Raw genomic sequence first — 26,403 nt, forward strand, 5'->3', positions numbered from 1 at the left:
CTAGGGAAGGCCGTGCCTGGTGTGCAGCAGCACAACCCGCGCTCCGCCCCCTTCACGGCAGCTGGGGAAGTAGCAGGCCTGTTCGAGGGTCTGTGTCTAAGTGAGAACATACTTGAGAGGTTGAGAATTAAAAAGAAAACACATAAAAGAGAAAAAGGAAGGACAGAAACAGAAAAGGCCACGTTGAAACTTTCCAGGGTAGAGAATCCGGCTGACCTACTGGATGCTTGCAAGCCAACCTGCACTGTCTTTCTGCCCTGTTAAATGTTAAAGCCATGACTTTGGTTCTGTGCTTTTATAGCCCCATCTACAGCCTGTTTTCCATCCCCTCATGCCTTTCACCTCCTTTCGAATGGCCGAATGATCCTTTACTCTTGAAAAGCCCCAAAGAAGCATTTCAAAGGATGATGGTGAGAATCATGTTTTGTGACACTCTTTGCGTGTCCTTTGCTCCAGTTTGCACGGTGAGGACAGCTGTAAGGAAAGGGCAGCCAGGAGGGGCCGTTCTTAATAGGTAGCTGTACTGGCAGGGGCACATTCCTCACTCCCCACTCTGCCTTGCTACTAAACTCCTCCAGTTGTACCAAATAAAATTTTATTTTAGCTGAGCAAACCCTCACACTCCAATATCTCAAAACTCTGAAAAATAATTCCCATCAATCACCTATGAGTAACTTATCTGCAACTAGCCGAGTTTTTTTTTAAAGTTTAGTTATGGAGCATAATATATATTTTTTAAAAGTTGCAAGGCCAGAGCAAAGGTGCCTTATCCTGTATCCTTAAACCATTTATCCCCTGGTTTAGTAAAGTCTCTACTATTCTTCACCACAATTCTTTTCAGATGTCTTCTTTTCCAGGAATGAAGAGAGAATAGAAGAGGAAAGTAGAAGATGAATGTGTAGACAGACGCTGCTAAAATGTAATAGTGTAAAATGGGATGTCTTCTGATTTGTTCCTCCTCTTTGCCTTGTTAGGAAAACTTCAAATTCCAGTATGCAATAAATGTGAGCAAGTGCACCTGTGCAGGGCATGTAGCATTCCAAGAATTTGTCTGGAAAGGATCCAATGAGCTATTTTATAAGGATCCTCTTTCAGGACCAACGTTCCCCAACTGTACACTGCACAATACAGCTAAGATCTTATGTGGTTTAACATCAAGTTGTTAGCCCCTGATCAGCATATTGTTCTTTCTTTTTTCTTTCTTTCTTGCTTGTTCTCTCTCTCTCTCTCTCTCTCTCTCTCTCTCTCTCTCTCTCTGTCTCTTTCTCTGTCTCTCTCCCCCTCCCTCCCATGTGTGTGTGTGTGTGTGTGTGTGTGTGTGTGTGTGTGTGTGTGTTTGTGTGTGTAGCATATCTACCATATCTGGAAGTAAGTGTCCAGAGAGAACTATGTGGTATGAATTAACTGAATCTACTGTTCTTAACTACTTTGGTCTTATGCCATATTGACAGTTGGGTTGGCTAGTTTTATGTCAACTTGACACAAGATAAAATTATCTGAGAGGAGGGAAACTCAATTGAGAAAATGCCTCCAAAAGATCATGCTGTAAGCAGAATGATAAGGAATTTTATTAGTAACTGATGGGGAAGGGTCCACCCTACTGTGGGTGAGGCCACTCCTGAGCTGGTGGTACCTAGGTTCTATAAAAAAGCAAATTGAGCAAGCCACAAGGAGCAATCAGTAAGCAGCACCCCTCCATGGCCTCTCTACCAGTTCCTGTTTCCAGGTTCCTGCCCTACTTGAGTTCCTATCTTGACTTCCCTCAGTGAAATATGATTTGGGAGGTGCAAGAGAAATTCCTTCTTCCCTACGTTTCTTCTGGTAATGGTGTTTCATCACAGTAAGAGAAAGCCTAATTAAGACAGCAGACATCTCAGTGGCCAAGCGTCTCAATTGCTTTCTGGGCCAGGGCCCTAAAGAGAATCACTGACTGAGATTATATTCTAAGCCAACTTCTTTTCCCCTTTATTTTATGAATTCGTAGGAAATGACAGCCTTACTTACCATTACCCAGTTCCCAAGAAATGTTGTACTTTTTGCTGGCACTGTACTTCAACAGGCTCAGGGCACTAGAACTGTTCCAGGAGTTATTGGGATTACGACGCAGTGCATTTAGAGCAAATATCAGGTGGAGTCCAGAGCAATCAGCAAAGTTATAAAGTTTGTCTAGAGACCTGGCTGGGAAGAAGCAGAGAAAGGCTTATAACTTTCAAATCTTAACAAAAGGAAACTATTAGCTTCTACAGAAAGCCTTTCCTGATACTGAAACTGCACAGACAGACAAGCTTCTGAAAGAGACCTTTACCTGCTGACATGGGATGCATTTTGAGGTGATTTGGGGGAAAACAGCACTCAGAATTTCAGACAAAGCTTGCAAATTGAAAACCAAGCCTAGCTCACAGGGCGTTCTACTTGGTAGAATGGCTGATGTTTAAAAGAGGAAGATTTCCCAAATTAGCTGGCTTTCTAGATTTTTGAAAAAAAGAAAAAAACCCACAAAAGTTCTAGACCTTTTAAAGTCTGCATTGTGCTTGCCTGACGGACAGTAAGCACGTCACGGTGCAAGGCCACAAGAGATGAGCTGATTGTCTGAGAAACTGCACAGAGCGCCTCACTCTGGTGCACGCTTCCAGTGTTTTGGAGAATGGCTATTCTATAACCATTTTGGACTTATGTTCATTATCAGCTTAAACACAGAAAACAGTGACTTGATACCAAATGTCTCATATCTACTGCCTTCCTTTGTTTTCACTGTAGCCACCCTTGTCTGGCTCCCACGCCCATTCCCACTCATTAGTACAATGCCCACTTCTTTCTGGTTGCTCTCCCCCTGCCAATCATCTTCCCTTTATTACCATCATCAATTTCTCTCACTCCTGTAAACCTAAATCAGACCAGAAAGTATGCGGTAAGATTGTGTCTTCTAGATGCCACAGGGAAGCTACCCACTAAATCTTGGCAATATGGTGCTAAAACAAGAACGGAATGGTGACCATACAGTTGGTGTGCCAATGTGGATACCCTGCCCCCATAGGAAGGACTATAATCCCTGACACATGGCTGCCAAGAGAAGGAAAATTGTCTTTCTCAGGAATGAGTGCCTAAATGGCTATCTAATTGCATGTTGACCCCTAAAAAATATACACACAGGCAGTATTAAATGGACCCAGTGGGTTGCATTCATATATGCACTCCATGTACATCTAACAAGGAGAATTTTTAAAAAGAAGCCTTGAATTTGAGAGATAACATGGGCGTGACCCGGGGTGGGGAGGGGAGGCAGGGTTGGAGGGAGAGGATGGAAGGGGAAATTATATGATTATATTTTAATCAAAAATTTAAAGAAGAAATACAAGAAAAAAGAAATTCATCCAAAATGTATGATGGAGTTTTAAAGAGCATGGGAGGAAACCTGCCCTTGTACCTAGCACAGTCACACTCGACAGCGCTGCTTACTGGCACTCGTGATAGGACCTCCAGGCCTGTTCAGGGCGAATAGAAGGAAGACCCAGTGGAGGAGGGAGAGAAAGGACTGAGGAGCTGAGGGGGTTTGCAACCCCATAGGAAGAACAACAATATCAAACAATATCAACCAACCAGACCTCACCAGAGCTCCCAGGGACTAAACCACCATCCAAAGAGGGACCTGGAGGGACCCATGGCTCCAGCTGCATATGTAGCAGAGGAGGGCATTGTCTGACACCAATAGGAGAAGAGGCCCTTGGTCCTGTGAAGGCTTGTTTCCCCAGTGTGGGGGAAAGCCAGGGTGTTGATGTGAAAGCGGGTAGGTGGGAAGGGGGGAACATCCTGCTAGGGGAGGGGGAGGGGGAACTCAGAAAGGGGGTAACATCTGAAACGTAAATACATAAACTATCCAATAAAAAAAGACATACAGGAAACTTTTAAAAAGAAAAAACTCAAACATTTTCAGGTTTAACTTGAGATTTTTTTCAGTATCTCATTGTGTGGACAGTGAAACTCAATAAAAGAACAGGGTAAGAAACTGTGCAGATCAAACATAGTTCAAAGAAAAAGATCATCATGTAAGATCATCAGCAATAACTACAAGATTGCGCCTACGACTGAGTAAGTAATCCAGTCATGCTTTCCTTTAGAAAAATGATTTTATCAAAAGGGTCCCTCACACCTGGAAATTATCACACGTGACCCCCAGTAGTTTGACTATCAAAGGATTAGAAGAGGTCCATTGCGAAGCCCTTTCATACATGTGCCACAGAAGGTTAATTATGTTGACAGAAAAATATTTCTTCATCCAAAATCCTTACAATTTATCAGCTCCACACCGACAGGTGCCTGCATTCGCACGTGCTAGTTTATTCATGAGCTAAAGTTACATAAAATAGTTACAATAGACGTATCCAAATTTAGTATACATGGCTGGTAGTCATTTTAGATGCATAGATTGCCTTTATTTCTCCTTTTCCTAGAACATATTATGTGCACATAACAGTGTTTCATGTATATTAGGTAAATACACATCAAACACAAAACAGTTCAATCTGAGATTTCATGGGTTGATGGTTCAAAGTAAGGAAAAAAATGATCTACAAAAAGATCAATTCAAGATAAAGAAAACGCTAATCAGAACAATTTTAATTCTCCCACGAAGCCCTTCAGCCCAGCATGGTATCTGACTGTCCCCTCGGATGAGCTAATCACCTCACACACATTCATTTATCTTAAGGTCTTGAAGAGGTCTTACAACCCAAATAGTGTATGTTCTATAAAAGGGCCTACAATGAAATGGAAATATAAAAATGAAAGAGGTCAAAGAGAGACGTACAATAACGATTCTAAGGAGTCCACTCTAAAATGTACTAGAGCGATGCATGCATTTGAGTGAAGAGACTTCAGCAGGTACCTAACACGTCTTCCTTGGAATGATTCCCCCTTGAGGTCCATCCACATAAGCAGGTACTTAGAAGTTGACTCTCCTCTCTCCGCCTGAGTGTGCTAGTGGCTCAGTGTGTCCCGAATCTCACAGGAGGAGGGCTCTAAGGAGCACTGTTTCACAGGTCAGGGAAGAGGCGGTGCAGGTAGAGGAGGATCTAAGCAAGCATCCATAGGCATGGCGATCTCGATGCTGAGAGCCAGTGCTCTGAAAGCTCTTCAGACTTCAGTGTCTACACACAATACACACAAGGAGTGGCAGAGCAAGCAGGGAGAGGGGAAAGGAAGAGCAAGAACAAGAACAAAACAAACAAGAACAAAGCCATGCAGGTTGAGTCTTAAAAACCATGAAGAAGAGTGCAAAGCAGTGATGTGTGGTGCTGCTGACTTCATTCCAGAGAGCAGCAGAGGAGGGAAAGGTGGAGGTGGGGGAGGGCCATTGAGTCCATCAGCAGGGGGACTGAGACAAATGGAAAACTCAAAGCATATGTAGATAGAGAGCAAAGACTAGACTCAATTTACTTAATCAAGTTCTGTGGTAATAACAGAACTACTAGAAAAATAAATCAGAAGTATAACAAGTTTATTTTCTTAAGTTTAGATGATATAAACCCTCTTTTGGTCAAAACACCATTAATTCAGTGTCACTGAATGTATTGGGATTGGTAGACAAATATCCAGGAATGCAAACTGAGATGAAAATCATTGATGATTTCTCTGAGATTTCTTAAGGTACACTTAAGACACAACCCAGACAAAGAACAGTTCAACCAACAGTCGAAACAAAATATGACACATGCTTATTTCAAATGTCTGTTGAGCACCTACCACACTATGTTTTAGAAACTGTCCTTCTCTTATTTTCTCTCTAGACATGAGCAAAACAGGCAGCAGTCCTTGCTCTCTTCAAATTGCACTCAATATGGCTGCTGGGAGAAGTAGCAGAGTGGGAGGAGCCAGGAGCAGCTCCGGTTAGCATGCCCTCTAAATACTCATGACTGAGAAAGCATCACTGGACGAGAGGTGTGAGAAAGAGCATCAAGTCAAGTGGGTAAATATAGAAGGAATTCAACACAAAAGCCACAGGAAGAGCAAAGGACAGGACGTGCCAGGCTTGACCAACATGGGGGAGGGACAGAGGCCAGGATCGCTGTTCCAGAATGAGTAAGAGGATTATGAGATGAGGTTACAGTGGAGCAGCACCAGGTAACAAAGGGCCTCACTGGCTATTGTAACAACTTTGGCTTTCACCCTGAATGCCTCTGGAAACACTAGACTTTCTTGAACACAGCCCAACTCGAATTTTAAAAACACTAGAGTTGGGGCTAGGGAAAACTCCCAGTCAGTAAAGGGCTTGGCATACAAGCCTGAGCAGTTGAGTTTGGAAGGCCAGCACCCACCCAAAACACTGGGTAAGGATATACCCATAATCCCAGCACTAAGGAGGCAGAGATGGGAAACCCCTAGGGCTTATTGGCCAGTCAGTCTAGCTAAACTGGTGAGTTCTAGGTTCAGTGAAATAAATGTACCAAAATAAAAGGTGGAGTGCAATTTAGGAAGATACACCATTTAGACCTCTAGCACCTGCACACAGGTAAACAGAAACACACATAGACATATACATAGACACATACATAGATACACATATAGACAGAGAGGGACAGAGACAGACAAGACAGACACACAAAGAGACAGACAGACAGACAGCAGACACACACACACACACACACACACACACACACACACACGCACGCACGCACACACGCACGTCACTGGTGTGAGCTGAGAGGCTAATGGGTAAGACGAATAAGCATGTACTTATACTTGGCCCAAAGAGTTTTAAGATCCTGGAGGTTGATGCAATCTGTTCTCTGTTAGAACTTCCCACCATTTTTTGATAAACTACATTTCTCATGTCCCCAAATCATTACAGGCTTGTTGACTCTGTCTGGTATGTCCTTTCTCCTCATTTCTTTACTCTTCATAGCAAGATCAAGGGTTTCCTGTGTGGGAATTTCTGACTTGCCAAGTGGAGGCATTGCACTCTGTTCTGCTTGGCTCTTTATCTGTTTCTATCACAGCAATTAGCTAATCAGACTTATTGTTCAACTCTGTCTTTCTTTCTCAACGCAGACTGGGACATTTGTTCTCCCTGTACTCTCAGTTCAGTATGTGGTGCATAATAAACTTAATAAATGCCTTACTTAACCGGTGTTATTTTGAAGCAGTCAGTGCCCCAGCCATCCAACCTCGGCTATCACAGCTCCCTGTTCATTTCTTTAGATCTTGTCTGCTGCTCAAACTGTTAAATGCGTTCAGAAGCAGACTCATTGTTTTAAGTGTCAATCTAGAGTGAACAATGCCATTGAGCCCTAGGTAGTCATCTTACAGAGACTTTAAAAGGAGAAAAAGCAAGAAAATGAGGAAAATGAAGGAAAACTCAGAGCAAGGCACACTGAACAGACTCTGCCTACTGACATTCGGAGACATACATCAGTTAAACTTGAAACCAGTTGGCTTGGTGAGTACAACCGACAGGGACATTTAATTGCAGCAATTAAGAGAGAGAAGTCTGAAAATTGCCTAGGAGAGCATAGCCACTTTGAAAGGGTGAAGATAGCTTTAAACCGAGAGTTTAATGTCTCCAGGTTAGTCAGGGCAATGAAACCATAACTAGGATATAAAGAACTCAGCATAAACGCCTGCATTTAACCAAGACTGGCGGAGGAGAATGAGATTTTGGAAATGTCTGTGAATAAAAAATGACAGCACTATCAGAAGACTCGGGGCTGGAGAGTAATTGTCGCATCAATCACTTTAACTAGATTAAAGGGAACACTGAGTGCCCGTGAGTACAGCGGGTCTTCTGGATCCCATTAGGAACCATCTCAATGATGACAGGAGGGAGTCACAGGAGGCCCTCCCATTAGCGAAGAGGCCAATACTGCTTTTAGGAAATGTGCTCCTAAAACAAGTTTCCAAAGTGTCAGTAGTAGTTCTAGAGAATAATTTGGAATATCTATTAAAAATGTAAATATTCCAAACACACATGTATACACACACACACACGTATATATATATATATATATATATATATATATATATATATATATATATATATACATACACACACACACACATACATGTCTAGGCATTTTTATATAATATTTCTTAATATACACACATATAAATTTCTAACATGTATACAATAGTAAGAAGTATTCTAGAAACAATTGATTTCTAGCACAAATGAAGATTCCTAACACCATTTCCTAGCAAACATGCTAGGGCGACTTGGAGAAATGGCTGCTAGGGCCAAGCTAGAGATGGTGTAAGATGTTTCCAGGAGATTTCGTGGTGACAGAGTTCTAGGAAGTGATTAAACATGACGGAGCTCATAGCAGCCAACTGGAGGAAATTCTTCCTTTCAGAACCAAAGCTGAGAGACTTTTAACAAAATAAAAGGTGTTATATGTGGGGGCATGATTCTGTCATGACAGAGGGCTTGAATTCCTGCCTCACATTCATCCACACATTATCTAGAAACACTGCTTTTGAGACTGGGTATGAATGCCACAGCATGGAGCCCTCTGCTTTTTCCAGCTACTTTACCTAATGAAGTGTGTGGATCTATTCTATTGCTCCGTCTGCTACTCACAGAGGTAACCTAGTAACATCTAAGGGGAACTCCATTACTTGACAGGAGCTACCCTTCTTGTGGTCAGGGTCGCCACATAATGGATCTCATACATCCTCTGTTGTGTGCACAGGTGCCAGAGCCATTAGATTGTCCCCAATCCTCTGTATCCCTGGGTACAGTGAGTCACTGTTATGATACACATGGGCCCATATTAGTAAATATAGTCAAAGGAACCATGGGTAGAGAGCATATATCTTAATTATAATTTAAGACTTTAAAAATATAACAGTAATAACATGGTGGAGTCTGACTTCTAGGCATAACAATGTGGTCCCATGTATATGTGTGTACATGTATGTAGCCTTGCAAATGCAGACTCTGAACCTCTACACAGACACTGAACTGGCCTGAAGTCTTTCTTTCCCATCAATTCTCCACTGCCACCAATCAGACTCTGGCACGTGCAATCCTATCTTGATGTCTTCTGCGTAGGAAAAAACTGTTGCGAATGAGAGTAGAAGTGGTCCAAGGAGACAGGTCGTGGGCTGGGAGTCTGGAAATGGCTAGCATAGCAGCCAGGATAGTAAAGGAATGGGGTAAGTGGCATGCATGGAAAAATTCCTGATAGGAGGTGACAGTTCACTCGCTGAAGATTTGGCGGTAGTGATGTGAGAAAACACCCATCTGGGCAGAGGGATGAAGTTTTAATATTTCAAGGATTGAAAATATGCTGGAGGAAACGTCTACAAGAGAGCACAGTTTTAGGTTATGTGATGCTGAATGGAGACCCTGAATCAAAGCGGTAAGCTGAGTGCGGTAAACAGGTAACTAAGAACACGTGGTGAGAGAGTAAACACGGCTAAAGGGAAGTTTGGAGAACTGGATACTTACGGGTCTTCTGAGGAGCTTGAATGTTGAATCAAGTCAACTCTGTTACACTGGCAAGAGTTTGTTAGAAGCACCCAAAACTCTAAAATATGGGTTGGAGCATCTGGTTGGATGCTTCAGGTATTTGAAGTAAATGCCTCACTGGAGCAATAGATAATCCCCTAGCAGTTGTCCCCACTAGTGTCCTTGCCAATGGTCAAATAACTACAGTACATTAGAATAGTTCAGCATAACCCAAGTAAGTAAATAAAAACAGTACGCAGCCAAAGAGTTGTGGGAATTACCAGGAGGAGCCAAGGATGTGCTCCTGGAACTATTTTAAAGGCGTTTGATCAAGAAACTGAATCTTGGATCACTTTCTTGGATATAAGATTTAATGTCCTGGCAAGGATCATTGGAGATGGGGCAAAATTAATGCTACTGTCACGTTTAGAAGTCCAGGAAGAGTTATGACCATGGTGAACAAAACAGAAGGGTCCCAGTTGCACTAACAGATGATCCAGGGAGACCTGAGGGGCTGAGAGACGTGCCCGTGCTCAAATGGACACAGTAAGGCCAGAAGACAGTCTGAGGGCTCTGTGACAGAGAAAATCTAAAGGACAGTGTGGCTGTTACATGTGTACACCTGTCACCTAATGCTTGGCATGAACCTCTTCAGTGGAGGATTTTTAAATGTTTGTTTTAGGTTGTGATTACAGAGATTTCAACCCACAGTTCCAGACTTAATTACTGTAAAGCCGGAGAAAGGAAACTGTTTGCCTTACAGTGAACAAAGGAGAAGGGGCCAGAGAGCATCGAAGTCATACTCCTTGAGACTTACTCTCCCTAGGCAGGTCTCACCTTCTAAGGTTCCCACAACTCCCTAGACAGGGCCACAAGCTGAAGACACAGCACTTAATGTGCGAGCCAGTGAGGGAAGACCCCACAGCCAGTGAGGGAAGACCCCACAGCCAGTGAGGGAAGACCCCACAGCCAGTGAGGGAAGACCCCACAGCCAGTGAGGGAAGACTCCATAGCCAGTGAGGGAAGACCCCACAGCCAGTGAGGGAAGACTCCATAGCCAGTGAGGGAAGACCCCACAGTCACACCTCAGTGAGGGAAGACCCCACAATCACACCTCAGTGGGCACTATTCAGCAAGGCTGGGGTGGGCATGCTGCTGAGAGGAACACCAAACTCCTAACAACACTGACGATGACCTGTATCTGCAGGCAAATGCTGGGCTTGTCAAAATCATGAAGATGATTTGGGAAAGGAGTAAGCAAGGACATATCCAGGGCTTACTTCCTAAAAGTCAAGTGTTTAGCAAGATCAGAGGGACACCAGCTGAGCTTGACGGCCAGAGATTATGGAAAGAGTAAAACATGACATCCCTAGAGGCAAATTCACAGACAGAAAAATGAGTCTGTGTAATTAAGGGCTACACTCCCCCCAAAAGAAACAAAAACCAAAAAGGAGGGTGGGATTTATAAGACAGTTGTTGTGAGGAAATGTTTCAATCACTTGGTAGTTCCTGGTATAGAACAAATTTTCAGATAGCAAACCTTAAGAAATGGTCAGGTCTTTAGGAGAAAGTTGTAGGATTATATATTATTATAATTCTCCTTCCCCAGAAGGGTCTGTAGCCATCTACTCAGGCTGCTAAGTTGAGGAAAAGAGATTATGCAGACACTGAGAGGGTACCTCACCAGAGTGGGCTGTGATACTGGGAAAAGTGGAGTACGACCGTCACGCTCATTGCAGAGTGCAGCAAATATAGAGGTACATAACAAATAGAGGCCCAGAGTTACGCCTAATTAAAATTAGATGTCTACCATTTGCTGACTAATTTGATTCACGAGCAGAATGGGGCTGAAAAAGAGGTACTTCGTGCCTTGAACGTGGCCACAAAACACCAACCGTCCACATTCAAGTTCTAGAGAGAAAATGTCATCAGTAATGTTGACCATGAGACTTATTATTGAAAACTGAAATTCTGAACACTGTTGAGCTGTGTGTTGTTTTTTCCGATGGGCGTGATCGTTGGATATATTGGAGCAGGTCCCAAGAGCTCTAAATGAGAGACAAAATAATTCAACATTAGTGCTCTGATCGTCTTTTACTAGTTCTCTTTGGCAAGGCTAATGTTGAGGGAAATGTTTTTATCTGCTCCACATGGCCAGCGGTGACTGTGAGTGGGGAAAGCAGAGGCCGGAGAGCCACAGCGATTAGAACAATCAAACCACCAAAAAAAAAAAAAAAAAAAAAAAAAAAGGATCAGGCCAGGCTTGCTCTGCCTCCTGGCACTCATGTGTGCTTGCTGGTGTTGCACATATGGGAGAAAGCTCCCAGGCCACTATCTGCACAATTAGATCAGAACTCTGGTGATGACTCGGGGTCCCAGCTCATCCTGACCCCCATCCACAGCTAATTGCATCCTCTTTGCCATGGTGCTGGTGGGTGAGGCTGGCCAGGGAAAGCAGCAGGGCAGATGCTAAGTTTAAGTGAAATCAGGTGTTGCCTTCCCCAAAGTGAGATCTGGGAAACGTCAGCTGTTAAGTAATAGATACTGGCAGCCAGACACTCAGCCTTTCCACTGGGCTCAGGCTTGGCTCTCCCTACCAGGAGGACTTGGGCTTTCCCCCTTTCTCACACTGCCTCATCTTCTTTATCCCTTTAGAGTTCATTGAAAGAGAATTTCCATTTTGTTGGTTTTCATCTAACATGATTCTTAACACGTTAGAAATGGGAGGATTGGGGATAAAGGAATTCACAAGGGCCCCGACACTCTCTAGCACTGATGATGTCTGAAGCTTCCACCTCCAGAGAAAGTACAAAGGATGTTTTTTGAGGAGTGGGGAGAACAACTGAATCCTAACAACCCAGCAGAAACACAGCACCCACATTTGCTAAAATCAAATTATCCCACAGAGTCCCATCTTCATTGGGGAATGCGTCTTACCCTTGGATCCACCTCACATTTACCCAGCTGAAACACAGATCATTGAAAATGTGACTGTGAGGTCAGTGACGCTAGGTGCTGCTATGATCTAGCTGGGGCAAACACAATCCATAATGAAACCCAGCAACACTTGGCTTAGTTGATGCCCAAGGAAAAAGTTAATGGAACAAGTTCAGCCTTTAAAATTCTGACAAACTAAACACAACCACAAGGAAAGGTCCTGGATCTTAACTAAGAGTCTTCTACACCCAGCCCTTTTTGTTGAACACTGCATCTGCACAGTCTTGCCTGTCTTGAAGGCTTTGTCTTCTGCCTTTAGCTAATATTTAAAACCAACAGTGAAAGTTAAAGAGCGAGGGACCTGTTCACATCTACGCTGTCAAGTAGCTTTATCTAAATGTCTTGTGTGAGTTCCAAACTACACAACATAATCTCAGAAACCAACACAATAAGCTTACTTCTCCTCTAACTCCCCGAGTCGATGCCTGTCAGCCATGTCTTAGTAATCCTGAACTTATTGCATGTTCCTCCCTGTCTATCCTCTGCCACAACTCAGGTTGGTCACACCATCCATCTTCTAACATCTTTCCTCAGGTCCTTTCCACTACCACTCAGCTTCAACCCACTGAATTCTTTACCCGAAGACTTGCCATGCATCGTCAAACCTTTCTCTCTATCAGAGCTTGTCCACACTTCCCTGGCAACAGTTACACAGACTGTAACCACAAGGAAACCATCCTACAAATTCACGTTTGGAGATATCCTACAAGAAGACGAATCTGTATTCTTAAAACATATAATAAAAATGAGAACGTCACCAATGTCACTGTGGTAGACGTAAAGAACATCTCTGAAGGAAACGCAATGGTAAGCAGGACCCTTTGGGGTATCTAAGATTGAGAGGGTGGGGGTCGGTTTGCTACCTTTCATCTTATTGTGCTGATTGTGAAAGCATGGAGCAGCAGCTGTATAGTGTGTGGCGATGGATCACTAAGCTATAACAAGTGTCAAGTCCAAAAGATACTCAGGACAAATGGCTAACTGTGGTGCTTATTAGCCTGCTGCTAACAGTACATGCTGGCTTCCAGGATCTCTCAGCTTGCAAATACTTCTAACAGAGTCTTTGGTGGGATTGTGGCTCCGCTTACCCTGACCTTCCATAAATGTCTCCAGTTCGTGGGCTTCCCTTCCCCCAGCTTCCTATTCCTATGTAACTGAGCCACTTTGGCCATGTGCTCACTTCGCTCTTTGTCTTCCTCTTTTGGTTGCATTGACCCACACTGTCTTTTTCTCTTCCCTTGCTCTCTCCCACTGAACAGACAAGTCCATCTGCCGGCCATGTTCAGCAGCATTTCTCTGGACTTACTCATACCTCTAACAACAGCTTTTCCCTCAACCATATCTTGGAGTGGACATTTCTCACCTTATACTTATATAGTATGGTATTACATACTTATGCAGTGATGGTATAATGGTTACTAAGAAGAATGCTCTTATTAATAGGAGGGGCAAAAAATAGGAGGTGCCCTTAGTATTTAGCAAAAAAAATATAGCTAAGAAAGGAATTGATGGAATCTAGTCTTTCAGTTTTTCTCAAAGTTTCAATATTTCAGAATTAAAATTTGTGGAAGAAGGAAAAAGAAAAGGAGGAAGGGAGGGAAAGAGAATGGGAGGAAGTGAAAGGTGAAGTAAGGAAAACAGGACTGAAGGGAGAGAGGAAAGGGGAGAGAAAGAGATAGAGAACATTGCTAAACTGAAACTTTCCTGTTGAGATATGTATGTATTATGTATATATGTATGTATGTATATATATGTGTGTATATAGTTATATGGCTATATACATATACACATATATAAACTAAGAGAATTATTTAAAGATTAAAAAATAGAAAACCTAGAAGTATACAAAATTCTACATACTTATTACATACACAAATTTAATCGAGAAGAATTAAATAATCCACATATATCTAATACAGTTGAAGTCATGATAATCTACCAACAAAGAAAATTCAAGGAGTGGAAAACTTTTACTTACGAATTCTAACTTTATAATATATATTTAAAGAAGTTTCAGTGAACCAAATGCTTCCTCCCTGAGGACTCACTTTCATACTACCAGAAAGTGCCACGAGGATTTCCAAGGGGGAGAGGCACCAGCACTCCTTCCTAGCATGACCTGACAACCCTAAGGGTGCAGCAGTGGCATGGATGCCTTGGGGTAACCAACAGCTCTGTAATCGAACATAGACCCGCTCAGCACCCGGGAACTCGATCTGGGACTAGAAACCAAGCTATCACCAAATGTTACCAAAGCCACAGATATTAGAGGAGAATCTACCTCTTAACTAAACAACCACAATCCACGACAATCTACACATTTGTCCTTACGTCTACAGATCAGTGTAATCTCCTCCCCTATCAGGGAGACTTCTCTTTGCAAAAGATGGCACAACCAATCAAAAGGCAGAATTGTGGAGCCCCCATCCCAGCAGATACAAAACACTCCTGCACCTAAAGCTCAGGGAAGATTGTGGAAGAGGGGAAGAAAGACTTTAAGATCCAAATCAGGAAGTTTGCTGTCAGACTGTGTGTCCAGTAACGCCAGAGGCTACACCTCTAAGTCTCACTAACATGACGGGCCATGACATGGCTTGAATAAGGATGACACCAATAGAAATGCCAAAGTGGGCGTCGGAAATTCCATGAGGTCTCAACCCTACACAAAGAACTTCAAGCAATTAGGATATGCCAAGAGCAAGGAGACAGTCTTCTCTGGGAGGAGTTCACCACTTGGTGTCTCAACACCAAAGAGTCAGTCATCAAAACATACATACAGCTAACATTGTAGAGGTCATATTTAGGAATACACACACATATATATACACATAAACATACATATATATGTGTATACACACACATATATATATATATACATACACATACATACATACAAATATATGTATATATACACACACAAACATATGTATACACATATATGCATACCAATGAAAAATCGGTCATGAAATTGAAACAAAACAAGGAGTATACAAGAATGTTTAGAAGGACGAAAGAAAAGGGTTAAATTATGTAATAATCTAAAAATAAAGACAAGTAAAAAAGAATTGAACTGTTTCATACATGTATGCAACGCACTTTTATTTATTTTCATTTCCGGTTACCCTCTCTAATCCTCCTTTCTCTAGAACTGAAGTCCCTCTTCTCAGCAAGTCCTCCTCCTCACTCCATTCATCTTTCTGTGTGTGACCCACTGAGATTCATTAAGGTTGCCTATATGATCATGGGTAGGAACTTAGACAACGGGGCCTGCAAAACTTAATGGCAATCTGATTTTTTACAAAAATGCTAAAAGCACACAAATGATGCTGGAAAAACTAGAAATCTATATGTAGAGTTTATAAATAGAACTCCAATTGTTTAAGAAATAAGGCTGAAAAATTGATATATAGCGCCTCATCAATTTTAAAAAGTTTCTAAACAGTGAAGGGAACTATGAATCCCTGAAGAGGCAGCCAACAGAATGGAAGAAAAGCTTTCCCAGCTATATATTTAACAGAGGCTTACTTTCTAGAATTTACAAAGAACTCAAAACCAGGCAACCAACCAGCCAATCAATCAATCAATCAATCAATCAATCAAAACAAACAGAAGTTAGAACTGAACAGAGTTCTAAAATAATTAAAAAGTTAGTTATTAGTTAGCTAGTTAGTTAATTAGAAAAAGAAAAAAGAATACAAATGGCCAATAACTATTTTAAAAAGTAATCAACATCCTAAACCACCATGGGGATGTAAGTCAAACTCCTTGCACTTCCCTCTCATGGCTGACAGAATGACTATTCAAGGAAACAAATGGCAACACCTGCTGACATGCGTGATGGGAAAGGTTCCTCCTAGTTTACCACTGTGGGTGAGGGTAAACTAGCACAGCCATCATGGAAACCAGTGTGGATGCCCCACTTCAGAGGAAGGTTATGGGAGCAACCACTTTCTGATTGGACCTAAGATCCATTCCATGAGATAGACCCCATACCTGGTACTGCTAAAGGAGCCAGGGACCTCTGGGTGGATGATTCCTAGGGCTCGGAGTAGAACACAATACTATTGTCCTGCTAAATGCACACAGGATTAAGATGGCTCCTAAGGGTTTATTTTTATACTCATAGATCAAGACTCATCAGGGAAGCATCTCCTTGCAGACTGCAATTAACACTTGACTCAGCTGGTCAAAGTGCAGAGAATTAAAAGGTGCTGGAGTGCTCAACCCCCAAAGTTACAAAAATATCACACCCAGGGTTCCTGGATCTGAGAAGACAGGGTAGGAAGATTTAAGAACCAGAGGAGGCATAAATATTAGGGGTATTTTCCAGAAACTACAGGGCAGTTGCTCACCTGAACTCACAGTGATTGTGACAGCATACACTCAATTTACACAAGTTTAAGCCAGAAAATTCCAGTGCACAGAATTGTGAAGAACATGTAGAAGGAAATTAAAGGATCCAAGAGTCAGGATGAAGTGATGACAATGGGTCAAAGTTGTCATAACAACAAGAGGGTACGCGATCAGATCTTGAGAATTAAGTAAGATAGACACGGGATTTAAAAAGAGTCTGTAGTGACTCTGACATTCTGAGTTTAAAACAAAGGCCTTAAAAATGACTTCGCTATAGAAGGACACAGGGACAAGCCAACCACAGCTAAAATAGGTGAGTTCTGGGGGATACCAAATCAGATGTGGCAAGATATGCACTGGAAAAAATTTCCTGAACAAAACACCAATGGCTTACGCTCTAAGATCAAGAATCGACAAATGGGATCTCATAAAACTGCAAAGCTTCTGTAAGGCAAAGGACACTGTGGTTAGGACAAAACGGCAACCAACAGATTGGGAAAAGATCTTTACCAATCCTACAACAGATAGAGGCCTTATATCCAAAATATACAAAGAACTCAAGAAGTTAGACCGCAGGGAAACAAATAACCCTATTAAAAAATGGGGCTCAGAGCTAAACAAAGAATTCACAGCTGAGGAATGCCGAATGGCTGAGAAACACCTAAAGAAATGTTCAACATCTTTAGTCATAGGGAAATGCAAATCAAAACAACCCTGAGATTTCACCTCACACCAGTGAGAATGGCTAAGATCAAAAACTCAGGGGACAGCAGATGCTGGCGAGGATGTGGAGAAAGAGGAACACTCCTCCATTGTTGGTGGGATTGCAAACTGGTACAACCATTCTGGAAATCAGTCTGGAGGATCCTCAGAAAATTGGACATTGAACTGCCTGAGGATCCAGCTATACCTCTCTTGGGCATATACCCAAAAGATGCCCCAACATATAAAAAAGACACGTGCTCCACTATGTTCATTGCAGCCTTATTTATAATAGCCAGAAGCTGGAAAGAACCCAGATGCCCTTCAACAGAGGAATGGATACAGAAAATGTGGTACATCTACACAATGGAATATTACTCAGCTATCAAAAACAACGACTTTATGAAATTCGTAGGCAAATGGTTGGAACTGGAAAACATCATCCTGAGTGAGCTAACCCAATCACAGAAAGACATACATGGTATGCACTCATTGATAAGTGGCTATTAGCCCAAATGCTTGAATTACCCTAGATGCCTAGAACAAATGAAACTCAAGATGGATGATCAAAACGTGAATGCTTCACTCCTTCTTTAAAAGGGGAAAAAGAATACCCTTGGCAGGGAAGAGAGAGGCAAAGATTAAAACAGAGACTGAAGGAACACCCATTCAGAGCCTGCCCCTCATGTGGCCCATACATATACAGCCACCCAATTAGACAAGATGGATGAAGCAAAGAAGTGCAGGCCGACAGGAGCCGGATGTAGATCTCTCCTGAGAGGCACAGCCAGAATACAGCAGATACAGAGGCAAATACCAGCCGCAAACCACTGAACTGAGAATAGGACCCCCGTTGAAGGAATCAGAGAAAGAACTGGAAGAGCTTGAAGGGGCTCGAGACCCCATATGTACAACAATGCCAAGCAACCAGAGCTTCCAGGGACTAAGCCACTACCTAAAGGCTATACATGGACTGACCCTGGACTCTGACCCCATAGGTAGCAATGAATATCCTAGTAAGAGCACCAGTGGAAGGGGAAGCCCTGGGTCCTGCTAAGACTGAACCCCCAGAGAACTAGACTATGGGGGGAGGGCGGTAATGGGGGGAGGGTGGGGAGGGGAACACCCATAAGGAAAGGGAGGAGGAGGGGGATGTTTGCCCGGAAACCGGGAAAGGGAATAACACTCGAAATGTATATAAGAAATACTCAAGTTAATAAAAAAAAAAAAGAAAAAAAAAAGAATTGAAGAGAAAAAAAAAAAGATATGCCTGGCCACAAGGTGGCATGCACAGCCCCTCTGACCCTGGTTTTGCTGTCCTAGAACAAAGAAAGGATTTTATGCCCCACCACTTGCGTGTAGCACTGCTTTTCTTCTAGGGCATGGGATATAACGATGTTGAAATCACTGGGGGTCAGGGTGGGCATGAGGATTTGGAAAGAGGAGCAGACGTGATGCCTTTACAGACTCTCAACATAAAACCTAAACAAAGGATTTGACCATCGGTTAGTGGCCGAAGGACTTCAAAGGTTGGAAAAGGATTGGAGAGGAAGCTAGATTGCCTGCTGTGGAGGGCTGAGCATGTGCTGGAAAGTCAAAGTGGTAGATATAGGTCGCTCACACACTTGCTGGAAGAGAAGGAGGGAAACCAGGTGGAAGGAGTGACCATTTCTAAAAATCACTATTCACAGTAAAGTTAGCTTCATGAAGCAAATGGAACTGTGAGGCTGGAAAGATGGTTCAGCAGCCAAGACCGCTGGCTGCTCTCCAAGACCAGCCCAGATTGGTTCCCAGCACTCCTATGGCAGCTTACAACCATCTATAATTCCCAGTTCCACGGGATCCAGCACCTCCTTCTAGCCTCCACAGGTACCATGAATGCACGCGGTGTACGTATATGCACTCCAGATAAGCTTCTACTTACTAAGCGTCTTTCAGTTCCTCAGCATTAGAGAATGTATTCACTTCCGCACGTCACATCTGTGTTTCACCGTGTGGCGTGCAGCTAGACAGACGTACGCAGGTCAGCGCTTCTTGGTGTCTAGTGTCATCTTCCTTTTACCAAATTCTTCCTTTTCTAGTTCAAGCTTTCCACTTAGACCTTTGTTTCATTTACTTGTTTTGCATTTATTTATTTGTTTATTTATTTATTTGGTACACACTACAGTGCCTCTGTTGCGGTCAGAGGACAACGTGTGGGAGTCAGTTTTCTCCTACAATGTGGCTTTGGGGGATCAGTATCAGGCCACCCGGCTCGGCAGTGATGGTCTTTACCTGATGAACCATCTCACTGACTCCTTCAACTTTTCTAGCATGCCGAGGGTTCTTAGTCAATCTGTTTTGAGTATTTTCCATGCTATTTCAAATACAAAATAGTTAAAGGTTAAGAAAGAAAATCTGTGCCCATTGGGGAGTATGTAGGTGTTTATGAAAAAAAAATAGAGCCTCAACTCAAAACAACTTCCCTTTTGTCTGATAAATGGTTTTTGTTTTTTATTTTTTTGTTTCTTTAAATCACGAAGGTGAAAAAATGTTTATGTGTAAGGAGAACCCTTTTTATTCCTTTTCAGCATGAACAGGAGGGAAATGAAGACAACTTTTGCTTTGTTCCTCCCATAGACTCCCATCCCTGATGTACACAAAAGAGAGCGAGAGCTTCTAAAGACACATCACTAGTAACTCCACACAAACCAAAGCGATCAGCAAGCCTGTTTTGTGGCTAGACCTCCATGGGAAACAGCCTTCTTATTTAGTTAGAAAGAATAAAGGGTATGTTTGAACTCACAAGTGCCTGAAAACATCATGTCTGCAAAGTGTGGTTGGCATTTTTATGCATTTGAAAGAGTCTAATGAAGCCCAGCCCCATCCAAATCCCTACAAAAGCTGAGAACTGGAAAGGGTTGCTGCCACCCAGGGGTCAGCGTGTGGTTATTGCTCCAACGACCGTACAAAGGAGACCTGTCATTTATAGGTAGCTCCAAAGTCTTGCCTTAGCAGGAGCACTATGAAGACTGGCCTTTGCCCAAAGAATTTACTCCCAGAGACATTTAATATGGAGTAAATACAGTCTCAAAGAGAAGGGCTTTGAAGGAGAGCTTTGAAAGGTTGGAAGAAGAATGAGGAATGTTGTTACTTAGTGCCTTTATTAAACAAATGCTTGCCTTAGCTCTTCTCCAGTGCATCTCAAAATGTGGTAAAGTAATAATGACATGCCTACTTCACAGACAAAAAAAATAAGTTGGAATGTGAAATTTTTCATTAGGATGAGCCCTCAGGCCATGGGTTGCTTCAAAGCAAAATGGTGGATGCCCCATTTCTCCCCAGCCTGAAGACGCCTCTGCTCATGGACGTATCTACTCTCCATGAATGGTCCATGCTGACTTGGATTTCACATGTTCTTCTCTAACTGTGAAGCAATTAAGCTTGGAAACTTTCTCTCCGATTCTTACGTTTCAGCCCTTTGTTCAAAGTCGGAAGAAACGGGTCGCTTATTCGATTATACAGACAGAACTTCAGATATTAGCTCTCTTGGTATTTCAGACACTTTCCATTGCATCAATAGTGTGATAGAAAAATATGCTTTAAAAAAGTTATCTATGATACCCCTTTCTTCAAATGATTTATTTTCTGTTGCTACTGATTACTGGTCTTTCTACATGCAAATGAATTCATCTATTTTTAATTTTTAACTGTCACTGAGAGCCTTTTCTGGCTGAGTATTCTTATAGATAGGAGTTTACAGCTCCCTCGAATGAATCTACACTCCATGTGGGTAGGGCTGGAGCACTGGGAAGTCAGAGAGGCGCTGGGCGTGAGTAAGCAGGACACAGTCAGATACTGATTAGTCCCAGGAAGAGGAGAAAACAGGTGATTGCGACCGAGAACTCCTTTTGTTTGATTAGTCCTATTGCTGTCCTGGGGTGAGGTGTTGAAGTGTCACATTTGGGTCTAGCCCAATAATGACAGAAAGTCAGCCAAGAACAGATCTGGGAAGAGAATGCTGTAAGAGAAAAATAGCAAGTACACGAGCTCTGGGGCAAGACGAGCTTAGAAAGTTTAAGAAACAGAAAGCAGGCCAGTGTTGTTGAACCCCAGTGAAAGGGAATGGGAGGTGGAACATGAGTTCTCAGAATCCCAGAGCCAGGCCAAGGCTGCAGGAATGTGAAGAAGAAGCAACATTCCTAGTCGCTGTCAGGGACTTCTGTTTCTTTTCTCTTTATTTCTTTATTAGAGTTTCATATATTGTATAATTAATAATATTAAGAAACTTAACTAATAAAACTGTAGAATAGGCATCAAAATTAGATACTAACATTAAAGTATCTTATATATTATATAGATACTTCATAACTTTTTTGATATAGAGTCTCATTATATTATCACTAACTGGACAAGAATTATACTTGGAGATCAAACTCACAAAGATCTGCCTGCTTCTGCCATCCAAGTGCTGGAATTAAGGCACACGCCACCATTGCCCAGCCTTTCCTAAATTTTAGGTTCCCCAAATGTCTTTTAAAGAAATTGTAGTAATCAAATCCAAAATCACATACTGCATTCAGTTCTTACAGCTCACTCTAATTTAGTGTCTTTTCATGTAGAGTTATTTTCACCCCCTTTTATGACATTGATATCTAAGCCTTCCTTTTAATATCTCTTTTATACTAGATTTGTCTGGTATTTTCTCAAGATTACATCTGTTTATGCAAGCTTTTAAAATATACTTTTAAAGGCAGTGCATTAGGTTACTCCCCATTAGTTCATTTTCTGATTAGTATCCTCGAGAGAGCCAGATTTTGCATACTTCACCAGAAGAAATAAATACATGTAAACGCTTTAGAAGATAGACAGATTATGTTAGCTTGAAACACAGATGGGGTGAATGTCAAAAGCTTTAAACAAAAACAACTTATTTTAAACATAAATCCACAATGATAAAATATACTAAACATCTAGGTAAACGAGTAAGTTTCTTTTACTTAGGGAGAATTACGAGGAACCATGGAGCATTTATGAAGCTGAAGTTACTCCAGATGCCCAGTGCCCACTCCAGGTGTAGACGCCCTGTGCCCACTCCAGGTGTAGACGCCCAGTGCCCACTCCAGGTGTAGATGCCCAGTGTCCACTCCAGGTGTAGACGCCCTGTGCCCACTCCAGGTGTAGATGCCCAGTGTCCACTCCAGGCATAGATGCCCAGTGTCCACTCCAGGCATAGATGCCCAGTGTCCACTCCAGGTGTAGTATAGTTCCTTTTATCATAAATACTGACTATGAGTAAATAAACAAAGGGTGCTTGGCAATTTTGTCAGTAGGAAAAGCAGAGAAGGGAAAGATAAAATCTATGAAGTCAGGGCTGGGGAATGGCTTAGTGAATGAGGTGCTTCCTCTGAACAGTGTAAAAAGGTGCCGGTGTCCAGCACCCCAGGAAAAGCGGTGTAGTGGCAGATGTAGTAGCTGCCTGTAATCCCAGTGCCGGGGAGGCAGAGATAGGCACCTCAGGCAGGCTGGCAGGACTGGAGGGCTTCGGGTTCATCAAGAGATCCTGTTTCAGGGGTTAGGGATTTAGCTTAGTGGTAGAGCACTTGCCTAGCAAGCGCAAGGCCCTGGGTTTGGTCCTCAGCTCCAAAAAAAAAAAAAAAAAAAGAGAGAGAGATCCTGTTTCAGTGAAGTGGAGAGTAATCAAAGAAGGTCCCCTCACAGCAGCTTAGGTCTCCCACATGTTTGCACACTTACATACATACATATGCTCACATATACACAAACCACGTACTCACATACATACTAACCGCATATATGTAAAAAAGAAATGTGCATAAAACATATAAGGAAAGAATGGGCTGAGTACTGAGCGAGCAGTTCTGTGGCATGCCTGTGAGTAGCCCATTGCATCACACGGGTCTCTGTGGTACGGAACCTTGTCCTTTCTCTACTGCAGTTCCTTCAGTTCTAAAGGGAGGAGCATCAAGGTGCATGAAGTTCATGAGGGTTAACTGACATACTAATAGCGCAGCTCATAAGCAAGCAACAGCCTCAGGACAGTGGCAGAAACATAATAAAGATGTCACTAGCAAACTACTAACACCCAGGGACTCTTGGGTTGGAGCACAAGACTTAGAGTCAAAACCTTGTATTGACTCTCAGCTCCGTTCTTTTGTGAGGACATGGGCAAGTCACTGCTGCTCTCCATAAAAGGGAAATAATAAAACCTGTGCCATAAAAATGTTACATTTACAGGCCACAATATAAAAATTCTTTATACAAGACATTAAAGATTGAAAGTATTTAGAACATATTACAAGGCTGGCAAGATGGCTCAGAAGGTAAAAGTGCTTGGCCTACAAGCCTGAAGACCTAAGCTTGATCCTCAGAACTCATTTAAGGAAACAAATGTGTGGGCTTACAGTGCTCATATGTGTACTGGGAGGCAGAGACAGGGGGTCATCTCGAAGCTGCAGGCTTCTATCTTGGACTACACAGCATGGTAGGAATAGCAAGAGATGCTACCTCAAAAACAAGGTAGAAAGAAAGAATTTACTTCTGAAAGTCATGCTCTGACCTCAAAACTCATACTGTGGCAATGTGTGCCCCACCCCCAATCCACACATAATAAAATTTAAGAATTGGAACTTGTCATTGTGATGATGATCTTACAGTTACTAGTTGGAAAAGGATTGTTTTCAAGTAACCAGTGGTAGTGGATATCATGTAGTAGATACGCCCATCATCTTTATGCTTCAAACATAGTTTATATATATTTAAATTTCCTTTAAAAACTATTACACAGGTAAATAGAATATAATGAATTTCCGCAAACAAATCAGCCCCAATATTTTAAAATTCTGCCATTATTTTTTCATACAAGCTGCAAAATACAAATAATAAATTTCAGTGCAAACATCAGTGGTTTTAGCATCTTTCACCGTGTGCCTCTTCTCTTCTCATACTGTCTATATGTCCACCTCTCTCTAGTTAAGATTTGGAGGCACTTACACACTTTAAAGAAATTTACTTTTGTGCTTTAATTGATTCACACCTCATCTCCTCCCTTCCAGGTCTTCCCTGTCCCCAGTCTCTTCATCCAAAATCTCCCAAACTGGAGGCCACAGTTTTCTCTAAGCTTCCACTTTCTATTCACAGGGGTGAGTTTCACAGCACAGCTCTGCGATGAATGCTCTGGAATGCTCTACAATGCCATGCAGTGGACCTCGCTAAATTCCGTTTTTCTTGTCTTGCTGTTTTGGTTTGGTGCCAAGAAGCTGTGCTCATCACAAAACCCATTCCCACTGGGCTCTCGTGTTTATTTAAACTATTTTCCTGAGATCATTTCAATGTGCCTTCTGCAAGTGGTACATCAACTAATTTCCGATATTAGTTGTCTTTTTGTAGAAGATCAATGCAGAGTCAGAGGGACACGATTTGATTGTGTAATAACACAAGCGTCAGTAGTCCAATGAGTTCCCTGACTTACTGTGCTTGTTTTCTCAAGTAAGCGAGCAACATCATGCTGGGCTTCCCTTCAAAGGCATAGTCACTAAGAAAGACAGAGGGGCCTGCTGGAGCCCTCTCTGGTTCTTGTTTGCACGAGGGTCTCGTCTCTGACAGGTTCTGCTCAGTCTCACTCAATCGTTCCGTGCAGGAATCAGGGAGATATTCTAAAGCATACTCCTCTTCCTTGAGTGTTTTCAATCTCTAATGAATAATTCATAAACATGTTTTCAACCTACATCTCTAAATTGGGTACTCTAAAATCAATACCGTCAGCTGATAATTCTGCCTCCAGTCAGCTCTTCAGTCTTGAATGGAGAAAACTCAAGACTAAGCTCACCAGACCGCCACCCCGTAGTTTCCTCTCAGTCCCTGTGGAGGCTGCTCATCCATCTGAAATCACCGCATCCAGGGAGCTCCAAGGAGAGCGACTCTCAGGCAGTGCTTGTACTCGGTACTGCCTTTTCCCTAACTTTAGTTAACTAACCAGAGCACTAGATCTCGACTAATGCAATAGTTCACACAGTCACTGAAGCACCCTGTTGTAGCATGTAGCATTTAATTAAAATCCCTAAATCCTGGGCTCTTTTAAGAATTGAGAGTAATGTGTGAGAAGCCTCCAATAAATATTTGAGAGGGCTTTAAAAAAGACATATATCTTTGTGAGTGTGTGTGTATGTGTGTGTGTGTGTGTGTGTCAGAAAAACAAAACAAAGTTTTCTTTATTGGTAAAGCATGTTATTTTATAGTTAGGTCAGAATAATGCAGACATCTGAAAATCTTCAGAAAAAGTCACACCAACAAAATATGAGCGCAATCTGGGCTCTTTCAAATTCAGCTCACATTCCCTAATTTTTACAATCTTTATATAAAAACTTACATTCTCATAATTATATCGAGAGCATCCTTCAAAGGTACCATAAAATTTCAGTCTTAACAGTCTCCAATTAGTGTCCTAGCCGCACAGCTCTGAGGCTCTAGTTTATTAGCATAACTTAGATGCTAGGGTTCATCCTAACTGAGAACACTTATCTCTAATGACTGCTTTCCATTAGAACCAAGCCCCCAGCTGTACAAAGCATTCACATTCCAGATTCCGGCTTTCTTCTTGGTTTTTCTAATGTAATCGAGTCTAGGCCAGGCGTAGACTTTCATCTTCAGAGAAGCTGCAGCTGATACTCACTTGTTGTGTTTTCAGTACCCTAATGCTTGGGTCTGCACAATAAGTAGAATGCAGACACGAACAGAGCTAAACAACACATTCTCATCTGAGGAAGGCCAAATGGCTGAGAAGCACCTAGAGAAATGTTCAACGTCCTCAGTTATCAGGGAAATGCAAATCAAAACAACCTTGAGATTCCACCTCACACCAGTCAGAATGGCTAAGATCAAAAACTCAGGTGACAACAGATGCTGGCAAGGAT

At 42.3% G+C, this 26,403-nt stretch overlaps 1 protein-coding gene across 3 annotated transcripts in view; it reads right to left on the bottom strand.

Annotated features, from left to right (window-relative positions):
* Positions 1-26,403, bottom strand: part of Hpse2 (heparanase 2 (inactive)) — a 699,168-nt gene that overhangs the window by 251,730 nt on the left and 421,035 nt on the right. For 2 of the 3 annotated variants that reach the window (NM_001415809.1, XM_039085865.2), the window contains one exon: positions 2,005-2,178. The exons of the other annotated variant lie outside the window; for it this stretch is intronic. In NM_001415809.1, coding sequence (NP_001402738.1) covers positions 2,005-2,178 — 174 coding nt within the window. The remainder of the gene's footprint in view (positions 1-2,004; positions 2,179-26,403) is intronic. 3 annotated transcript variants of the gene reach the window in all.

The sequence above is a fragment of the Rattus norvegicus genome, chromosome 1 (genome assembly GCF_036323735.1).
Source record: "Rattus norvegicus strain BN/NHsdMcwi chromosome 1, GRCr8, whole genome shotgun sequence".
NCBI classification, from domain to species: Eukaryota; Metazoa; Chordata; class Mammalia; order Rodentia; family Muridae; genus Rattus; species Rattus norvegicus.